Genomic DNA, 10,752 nt, shown 5'->3' with positions numbered 1-10,752 from the left:
CATGCTGTTCTGTTTTTGACACATTCTATTTTCTATGTGTTGTTTTCTTATTTTGATGAATCTATGAGTAGTATCGGAGGGTATGAACCATAGAGAAGTTGGAATACAATAGATATTACACCAATATGAATTTAGAATGAGTTCACAACAGTACCTAAGTGGTGATTTATTTTCTTATACTAACGGAGCTTATGAGTTTTCTGTTAAGTTTTGTGTTGTGAAGTTTTCAAGTTTTGGGTAAAGATTCGATGGACTATGCAATAAGAAGTGGCAAGAGCCTAAGCTTGGGGATGCCCAAGGCACCCCAAGGTAATATTCAAGGACAACCAAAAGCCTCTGCTTGGGGATGCCCCGGAAGACATCCCCTCTTTCGTCTTCGTTCATCGGTAACTTTACTTGGAGCTATATTTTATTCACCACATGATATGTGTTTTGCTTGGAGCGTCAATTTATTCTATTTTGTTTTTCTTTCTGTTTGAATAAAGTATCAAGATCTGAAATTATTAAATGTTAGACAGTCTTCACACAGTTGCATAATTATTCGACTACTCATTGATCTTCACTTACATCTTTCGGAGTAGTTTGTCATTTGCCCTAGTGTTTCACTTATATCTTTTAGAGCACGGTGGTGGATTTATACTATAGAAATAATTGATCTCTCATGCTTCACTTATATTATAGAGTCCTAAACAGCATGGTAATTTGCTTTGGTTATGAATTTAGTCCTAATATGATGGGCATCCAAGAGGGATATAATAAAAACATTCATATAAAGTGCATTGAATACTATGAGAAGTTTGATACTTGATGATTGTTCTGAGATATGAGGATGGTAATATTAGAGTCATGCTAGTGAGTAGTTGTGAATTTGAGAGATACTTGTGTTAAAGTTTGTGATTCCCGTAGCATGCATGTATGGTGAACCGTTATGTGATGAAGTCGGAGCATGATTTATTTATAGATTTTCTTCCTTATGAGTGGCGGTTGGGACGAGCGATGGTCTTTTCCTACCAATCTATCCCCCTAGGAGCATGTGCATAGTACTTTGTTTCGATAACCAATAGATTTTTGCAATAAGTATGTGAGTTCTTTATGACTAATGTTGAGTCCATGTATTATACGCACTCCCACCCTTCCACCATTGCTAGCCTCTCTAGTACCGCTCAACTTTCGCCGGTACCATAAACCCACCATATATCTTCCTCAAAACAACCACCATACCTACCTATTATGGCATTTCCATAGCCATTCCGAGATATATTGCCATGCAATTTTCCACCGTTCCGTTATTATGACACGCTTCATCATTGTCATATTGCTTTGCTTGATCATGTAGTTGACATCGTATTTGTGGCAAAGCCACCGTTCATAATTCTTCCATACATGTCACTCTTGAGTCATTGCACATCCTGGTACACCGCCGGAGGCATTCATATAGAGTCATATTTTATTCTAAGTATCGAGTTGTAAGTAAATAAAAGTGTGATGATCATCATTATTAGAGCATTGTCCCAGTGAGGAAAGGATGATGGAGACTATGATTCCCCCATAAGTCGGGATGAGACTCCGGACAAAAAATAAAAGAAAAAGAAAAAAAGGCCATAAAAAGAGAAAATGCCCAAATAAAATAAAATAAAATAAATGAGAGAAAAAGAGAGAAGGGGCAATGCTACTATCCTTTTACCACACTTGTGCTTCAAAGTAGCACCACGATCTTCATCATAGAGAGTCTCCTATGTTGTCACTTTCATATACTAGTGGGAATCTTTCATTATAGAACTTGGCTTGTATATTCCAATGATGGGCTTCCTCAAAATGCCCTAGGTCTTCGTGAGCAAGCGAGTTGGATGCACACCCACTAGTTTCTTTTGTTGACCTTTCATACATTTATAGCTCTAGTGCATCCGTTGCATGACAATCCCTACTCACTCACATTGATATCTATTGATGGGCATATCCATAGCCCGTTGATACGCCTAGTTGATATGAGACTATCTTCTCCTTTTTGTCTTCTCCCCAACCACCATTCTATTCCACCTATAGTGCTATGTCCATGGTGCACGCTCATGTATTGCGTGAAGATTGAAAACGTTTGAGAACATCAAAAGTATGAAACAATTGCTTGGCTTGTCATCGGGGTTGTGCATGATTTAAATATTTTGTGTGGTGAAGATAGAGCATAGCCAGACTATATGCTTTTGTAGGGATAACTTTCTTTGGCGATGTTATTTTGAGAAGAAATGATTACTTGGTTAGTATGCTTGAAGTATTATTATTTTCATGTCAATATTAAACTTTTGTCTTGAATCTTATGGATCTGAATATTCTTGCCACAATAAAGAGAACTACATGGATAAATATGTTAGGTAGCATTCCACATCAAAAATTCTGTTTTTATCATTTACTTACTCGAGGACGAGCAGGAATTAAGCTTGGGGATGCTGATACGTCTCCAATGTATCTATAATTTTTGATTGTTCCATGCTATTATATTATCAACCTTGGATGTTTTATATGCATTTATATGCTATTTTATATGATTTTTGGGACTAACCTATTAACCTAGAGCCCAGTGCCAGTTTCTGTTTTCCCTTGTTTTAGAGTATTGCAGATAAGGAAAATCAAATGGAGTCCAATTGACCTAAAACTTCACGGAACTTATTTTTGGACCAGAAGAAGCCAACGGAGTATCGGAGTTGGACCAGGAGAGTCTCGGGCTGCCCACGAGGGTGGGGGGCGCGCCTAGGGGGTGGGCGCGCCCCCCTGCCTCGTGGACAACCCGGAGGTCCACCGACGTACTTCTTCCTCCCATATATACCCATATACCCTAAAAACTTCGGGGAGCAGAATAGATCGGGAGTTCCGCCGCCAGAAGCCTCCGTAGCCACCGAAAACCAATTTAGACCCGTTCTGGCACCCTGCCGGAGGGGGAATCCCTCTCCGGTGGCCATATTCATCATCCCGGTGCTCTCCATGATGAGGAGGGAGTAGTTCTCCCTCGGGGCTGAGGGTATGTACCAGTAGCTATGTGTTTGATCTCTCTCTCTCTCTCTCTCTCTCTCTCTCTATCTCTCTCTCTCTCTCTCTCTCTCTCTCTCTCTTTCTCTCGTGTTCTTGAGGTGGTACGATCTTGATGTATCGTGAGCTTTGCTATTATAGTTGGATTTTATGATGTTTCTCCTCCTCTGCTCTCTTGTACTGGATTGAATTTTCCCTTTGAAGTTATCTTATCAGATTGAGTCTTTAAGGTTTTTGAGAACACTTGATGTATGTCTTGCGTGCGATAAGCGTGGTGACAATGGGTTATTCTATTGATTCACTTGATGTATGTTTTGGTGATCAACTTGCGGGTTCCGCCCATGAACCTATGCATAGGGGTTGGCACACGTTTTTGTCTTGACTCTCGGGTAGAAACTTTGGGACACTCTTTGAAGTACTTTGTTTTGGTTTGAATAGATGAATCTAAGATTGTGTGATGCATATCGTATAATCATACCCACGGATACTTGAGGTGACATTGGAGTATCTAGGTGACATTAGGGTTTTGATTGATTTGTGTCTTAAGGTGTTATTCTAGTACGAACTCTAGGATAGATTGAATGGAAAGAATAGCTTCATGTTATTTTACTACGGACTCTTGAATAGATCGATCAGAAAGAATAACTTTGAGGTGGTTTCGTACCCTACCATAATCTCTTCGTTTGTTCTCCGCTATTAGTGACTTTGGAGTGATTCTTTGTTGCATGTTGAGGGATAGTTATGTGATCCAATTATGTTATTATTGTTGAGACAACTTGCACTAGTGAAAGTATGAACCCCAGGCCTTGTTTCAACGCATTGCAATAACGTTTGTGCTCACTTTTATCATTAGTTACCTTGCTGTTTTTATATTTTTAGATTACAAAAACCTTTATCTACCATCCATATACCACTTGTATCATCATCTCTTCGCCGAACTAGTGCACCTATACAATTTACCATTTTATTGGGTGTGTTGGGGACACAAGAGACTCTTTGTTATTTGGTTGCAGGGTTGCTTGAGAGAGACCATCTTCATCCTACACCCCCCACGAATTGATAAACCTTAGGTCATCCACTTGAGGGAAATTTGCTATTGTCCTACAAACCTCTGCACTTGGAGGCCCAACAACGTCTACAAGAAGAAAGTTGTGTAGTAGACATCAAACACGGATGGGAACTTCTTGACCTTGCGTTCGACTGGAAAGATGCTCCCCTCTCCAGGTTAATATAGCCAAGCGACACGCTTTTTGTGCGTGTGCGCCGCCGCCAACCAAACCAATCCGTTGCCAATCCAAGTCTGCACGCGATCGAATATCAATCCGTCGCCTAGTCTATTGGATCACTCATTCGGGCAGACTTGTGATCGACTGTCATGCAGACATGCTTCGATCAGGACCTTCAAATCAGCCAAGGAGTATCCGAGTCCTAGCTTGTCGATGTGTCGACTGCCGTCGCATCCGAGTGTTGGTTTCTCTTCGCCATGTCGTCGCTTCTCCAACCTCTACTGCCACCCCTTGCCTCACCCCTCCTCCGCCAGGTCCAATGCTCGCGCTTCCGGTAGCTCCTATTGCCACATTCGGCGTCGGGCATATGCTCCCCAAAGCCAAAACGAGGATCCTGAAACGGAGGTAGTATTAAAAGTGAAATATGTTTGTATACCCAAATATTAGCTCAGAATTTCGTAAACACAGTTCTAGACCCCTCTTCTTAGTTTAACCTTTGAAACCCCATGGTCTCCCGGTGCCACCTCCCTACATAGAGAGTATACCAACACAGCAAAAACCGGTCGACTCTTTGCTTTGCACACTGCTTGCAACTAGCAGTGCTAACTAGCCGTGCAACGTTGTGCCTTCAACTACGTTAGAGCATTTTCAACAGATGCGTTGGACAAGCCGCGTGCTGAAAAAAATAGGTACATAGCTCGCGCGATCAAAACTAGCGCTCCAGCAGCTGCGCTAAAATCATGCGCGCGGTAAACAAGATTCAACACCCTGGACAAAACAGCATCGCGCGCTGCATATTTTTGTGCCTTTAGTAGATTTCAAAAGAAGGTTCCTGACTATCTAATAAATGAGTGCACGAAGAAAGGGAATGACATGTTCATGGTCTAAGAAATAGTCAGTGAACAATAACTCAGATCTGATGTCGGATAGGTAATTTTTCTTTGTGATGAACCACATGCCATTTGCGGATCGACATTTTGTACTTTCATTTGTACTATGGCATGGGTCTGTATTTATACAATAACAAATTTCTTCGTATTTTGCACCATGATACTTTCAGCTAACTATATGACGTGTTTTTTATTTTTATTCTGCATAATGTTGTCGTACTTTTATTGCAACTAATTACATTGTAACAATTATTGACTTATATTTGAAACATCTTTGATGTAAAAGTTGATTTTGAAGTGTAGCACTATTATTTGCACAACCATTGAGCAAAAAATGAATTTTTATTTTCTGATGATAGATGAATATGACTTTGACCTTACAACAAACCCTGTCTACCACCATTTTTTTCATAGAAGGGGGATTTGGGATGTGATAGGTTTGGGGATGGCCGTACAATTGAGGGAATTGGGTGGAGGGAAGGGAACCGCGAAATCTCCTCCACCCCCCCATTGTTTTGAAAACCCTTATTGCTAAATGAGGATGAAATCTAGTATCAAGTTAATGAGAAGTAACTAAGCACATTTATTAAATGGTATCGTCCCCTATATATGGCATGAACTTTAAATCACTATATCTTATATACTGTGGTGCATGCCTCAGATACAATGAATCTTAATAAACATGGAGATGGTGAGGGCTCCATAGACGGTCTAATCAATGGTAATTGTAATGTATCTTAATAAACATTCTAAATCTAGATTGTCGGTTAATGATAGTTAACCATGCACATTTTTTTGGAAACTTGTGATTCTTATGTGCCCTCTAATGGGTAAAGGAAGGAAATAGTATGTTTGTAAAAAGAAGTACCAAAAAGTTAGTAAAGAAACACAAAAGTATATGAAAAACTCATTTTGTGAAAAAAAATGTTTACCTTAGGATACGAATTATTTAAAAACTTTCAATAGTCAAATCGACACAAATTTTCGTGTCTATGAACATGGGTAATATCTCTCTCCAAGTTTGTATGACACACATTGTTTTTAGATCGTCAATTTGACTGATAACTCGTGTTATTAGGCACTAAAACTTAGGTTCATTGTCGAAGGAAGATTTTAAGGATTTTATATGTTTAATGAGGGACCATTCAACATGAAAGTAAATGTATAGATGAGCATTTCATTATATGCAATTTTCCCTAAGTAGAAAGGTATACCTAGATATTAATTTAAAAAATGGTGATCCATACAATGGAATGAAAGCAGAAATTTGTGGAGAAATGGAGTGTCTACAGACAACAGTCCAGACATTGTTCCGTGAAAAAGCCAAACAAGCCATAAAGCAGAAGCGAAACCCCATTGTAACCCCCGCTGAAATCGCGCATGCACATGTCCCGCCCTCCCCCACCCCCGCCCCCGGTTTACTTATTCACCAGCGATGCTTCCACCTATTTCGCCTTTCGCCCATAGTTCCATCGTTGCAGACAAAACCACCCTCCTCCTTGTCCTATCTCGCCCTTCCATCCTCCTCACCACATCCACGCCATACCCCTTTTGCCGCCGCCGTTGCCAGATCTGGAGCGACTGCAGAAGCGCTGGTTGATGGTGCGACTTTACCCGCGGCCATGGTGAATTCGGCGAAGCCATCGACCGAGCCTCCCTTGTCAGATCCCGCGATCGAAGGTGGCGTTGGGGATGGGAGGGGCACTCCTGCAGAGGCTGTGACGGCTTCATTAGGTGTCCACCATGGCACGCCGTCGTCGCTCCCGTCGACACTCAAGACGTGTGGGAGCCAAGGATTGCTGCGGTCCACTCCCGTCAACCGTGTCGGCGAAGCAGTCGCCCCGACCATGGGCACCTCCTCGCATGATCTGGACGAGGTCAACCAGAGGCAACAGCTCGGCCTCGATGAAGTGACCGCAGCACCGGGCGTTGGCAAGCCTGCGGAACACGAGTCCCCTAATGTCGCTGAGGCGGTTTCTTCGCGGCCGTTGAAGGCGCATACCCGCCGCCGCCCTGCTATGTCGTCCCAAGCAGAAGTGGTAACCATGAGCGCGCTACCACAGGCGTCCGAGCGCAAGCGACGTTCGGTCCGCGCCGATGCACTCGACAGGCCACGGTTCTCCGTGACGCTCTCCGCGGAAGAGATCGAGGAAGACATATACGCCCTCACCGGCGCGCTGCCGCGCAGCCGCCCTCGCCACCGCCCACCCGTAGTGCAGAATCGGCTCAACGTAAGATCCGTTCCTCCTCAGATCCCTCCCTCACTCCCCTTATATTCGAGCTCCTATCACTCCTCAACAGGGGCCCATTTGTAACTCTGTAAATGTTCTTGTCCCCAAGTGCTACTTCCCGGCGCGCGGTTATCGGAGATCAACGCGGAGTCCTACCGGGTGCCGGATGATCACTGAGTCTCTCAACTCACCAAGCATCGTCGCCCAACAGTAAGCAAGCAAAGTGAATTCACCGATCACAATTCACATTCAATTCGTTGCTTCCATTGTGAGCTACATAATCCATGGATTAATTGGTCACATAGAGTAAGAGTTGGTATGTATGAATCGCATCAACAGACTCGTTGTAAGCAACAAGTGATGACTTGTCAGTTGGTTTTCTTTTTTTAAGTTGTAGTAAGTGATATTCTGTTTCATAGTAGCAGTAAGTAATATCCTGTTCTGTAGTAGCACCAATGGTGGTTCGTAACTTTGGTATCATCAGAAACTGGAAGGACGTAATATGGTGTGCTAGTAATTGCATTGTTGTCGATGATCGAGTTAGTACGTTCATTAACATCCATCCCCTATTGCAATCTTAATGCTAGTACGGCATACATACAGTTTCTTGCTCTGCTTTCTCTTGAAGATGTATTTGGTAGCTAATTGTCATGGCAAGTGGAAATACTACTGGGTTGCGTTCTAGCTGACCGACACAAGGGCGTGGGGACCGAACGGTTTCGAAAACCATGGCACCATGTGGCATTGGTGGTGAGCGCTGCACAGTTTATTGTCTGTTTCTTGATTCCTTGTAGGGCTGGCATGTCAGGGAGATCCAAATTAATAAGGTAGTTGAATAACAGGCACGTATCTGAACTATATGTGGTTCCTATCACCATCCTCGTGGTGCATCCCATGATTTGGTGATGTAGCACTGTTTGTGGTGCATCGCATGATATGGTGATGTAGCACTGTTCATATGCTTTCTGGGTGTGCGGCCCATGGATGGGCTCCGTCCATGCACATATTTAGTTACTTGCAGGCAATAGTCCCAAAAAGATTACTCGTGAGATTTATTTGTTAGCATACCTTAACGAATTTGGTTCACATCAATCATAAAAAATACCATACTACATGAAAATAGATGGTTTAATTGATTGATTAGTCCATTAATGATCCCCATCCTCTGCTCTCCAAGCAGCCTGGTTTTTCAATGGATGGTCGAGAGAGGCAGATCGTATCGATAACCCTAACAATGCATCTACCTTAGTTATGGGACACAATATTGACATGCACACATACGAAGCTGAAATAAGCTTAAACTTCTCTTTGTATCGTTTGGAGGTTCTTTCTATGATTCTAATCCTTATGGTTTCCTTTCCTATGAACGCCATTTGGATCAAAGGAATGGTGCCACCAAAATTTATTTGGATTAGCCTCCTATATCCCAATTCCACTTGAATTTGAATATCGGCTCCACCCTCTTTTTAAAACTCATGCGCGTGGGATTGAGACAGTTTTTCTTTGTTCTATTTGAGCGACTATTCATATAGTTTTCATGTCTTTTGTGGCAGTACTATATTTTGCACTCCCAAATTTGCGAGATTCATTTGTTATTCGTATTCCTAATAGATATGATTAATCTCAAGTCATTTATTGTCCATTTGAAATGATGTATTTCATAAAAACATTCTATAGAACTTTTTTGTAACATTCTATAGAACTTGACCCAAAAGATTTATAGAACATCTCCGACCTAAAATAGATGGCATCAATTTCAAATGATTTAGTCCCGAGTTAGGTAGCCCAAGGCTCACAAAGGAATTCAACATCTTATCTTGCCCCTCACAATAGGGGTGGAGAGTGAATTCCAGGCTATCTATCAATCTATGGGAAGAGGTGGTTAATGGTCTAACCGTTACATCTGATGCGTTCTCTATCCTCACATCTCACAGTGTTCCCTTCCCTGGCCATAAACGACCCACTTTCCCGCAAATTTGGCAAGATTGCACTAGTGCAATTACACCGAGCAGGGACATCTTCGTCCAAAATTTCTCTTTCTGCTGCCCGTGATCTTTGTAAAAAGAATGCGTGAAATATTGAGGGGTGGTGGGAGTATAAGTTTTTGTTGTGATATCCTTCTCATTTTGGGGATGAAATTTAAGCCCTATTTAGATAGAACGAACTTGTGCAGGAGTCTGCTATCTCCATAAAAAATTGTGTGCCAAACATTTGATGGGCGGTGGGAGTTGTTGATGTGATGTCCTACTAATTTGGGAGATGAAATCTAAGAGCATCTCTACTAGGGCCCCCAAGAGGCCCCTCCCTCAGGCAACTTTTAGGCGCCGGCAATAAAAAAAGCTCCCAGCCATACCCCCAAGGGCTTGTTTTGCGCCGGATTTGCCCAAAAATACAACCGGCAATCTCCGGCGAAACCCAACAACCCGAGGGGCAGCTGGGGACGCCGGCACTAACTTTTACATACAAATGGTCCACTAGTCAGTGTCCCAACTTCCTTTCTCTTCTCCAGGCCCATCCACATGCAGCACACTCCCTCTCATCCACGCCCACACTCCCTCTCTCCCCGACGACTTCTACTCTCCATGTACTCGCAGTGCGTGGCATCTTTGGCCGGAGATGGCGAGACCGGGGCTGGCGAGGCCGGGGCGGGCGAGGCCGGAGCTCGTCGTGCGTGGCCGGGACGGGCATGGCCAGAGCTGGCAAGACCGGGGCTGGCGAGGCCGGGGCGGGCGAGGCCGGAGCTCGTCGTGCGTGGCCGGGACGGGCATGGCCAGAGCTGGCAAGACCGGGGCTGGCGAGGCCGGGGCGGGCGCTGGCCGGAGCTGGTGAGGCGGGGCCATGGCCGAAGCGGGCAAGGCCGGGGCGGAGGTGGAGCCCGCGGCGGCCAGGTGGAGGTGGAGCACGCGGCGGTCGCGGGCGCGCAAGCAGCAGCGCCTGGAGGAGCTCCGCGGGACGGTGGCTCGCTTCCGCGTGGAGAAGCGCGAGCTGGCCGCCAAGTGGCACGTTGTGGCGCGACACGAGCTCGCCGTGCGCCGCCAGAACGCGCGGCTCCGCGCCGCCTCCTCGCGCTGCAGCGGCTCATGCAACAGCTCCGGTCGCGTCGTCCGCAGCTGGGCGCTGGCAGCGGTCCGGGAGGAGCCGCTTTCCCGCCGGCGGCAGAGCTGGGGCTGGGAGGAATCACTCATCCACTCATGTCCCTGCCGGTCCGCCGCGTGCCGCCCCCGCCCGGCTCTCCTCCGCCGCGCGCCGACCCTGCCCGGCTCTCGTCTTCGACGCGCACCTCCATCGCTGGGTCGCCTCGCCGCCGTGCTCCTGGGGGCGCAAGAGTGGAAAAAATTCTACCCGCAGGCTGAAGTTTTTGCCGGCAGCCCCGCAGGAGGCGAAAAA

The 10,752-nt window shown here is 45.0% G+C and overlaps 1 protein-coding gene across 1 annotated transcript; it reads left to right on the top strand.

Annotated features, from left to right (window-relative positions):
- The first annotated feature begins 6,602 nt into the window (after positions 1 to 6,602).
- Positions 6,603 to 7,867, top strand: LOC119358223. Its single transcript, XM_037624901.1, has 2 exons — positions 6,603 to 7,365; positions 7,475 to 7,867. Exons 1-2 carry the CDS (start codon positions 6,757 to 6,759, stop codon positions 7,577 to 7,579), a joined length of 714 nt encoding a protein of 237 aa, XP_037480798.1. The 5' UTR covers positions 6,603 to 6,756; the 3' UTR covers positions 7,580 to 7,867.
- Positions 7,868 to 10,752: the final 2,885 nt, after the last annotated feature.

This window comes from Triticum dicoccoides, chromosome 1A (genome assembly GCF_002162155.2).
Source record: "Triticum dicoccoides isolate Atlit2015 ecotype Zavitan chromosome 1A, WEW_v2.0, whole genome shotgun sequence".
Classification (NCBI taxonomy): Eukaryota; Viridiplantae; Streptophyta; class Magnoliopsida; order Poales; family Poaceae; genus Triticum; species Triticum dicoccoides.
Note: the sequence above shows the minus strand (reverse complement) of the source record. Positions and strands in the feature narration are given on the sequence as shown.

What these genes read in the sequence shown, in the direction of transcription:
- LOC119358223 (XM_037624901.1), top strand. Translation starts at nt 6,757, where the DNA reads ATGGTGAATTCGGCGAAGCCATCGACCGAGCCTCCCTTGTCAGATCCC. An exon ending in TAGTGCAGAATCGGCTCAAC is followed by an intron (nt 7,366 to 7,474) that starts GTAAGATCCGTT and finishes CTTGTCCCCAAG; the next exon opens with TGCTACTTCCCGGCGCGCGG.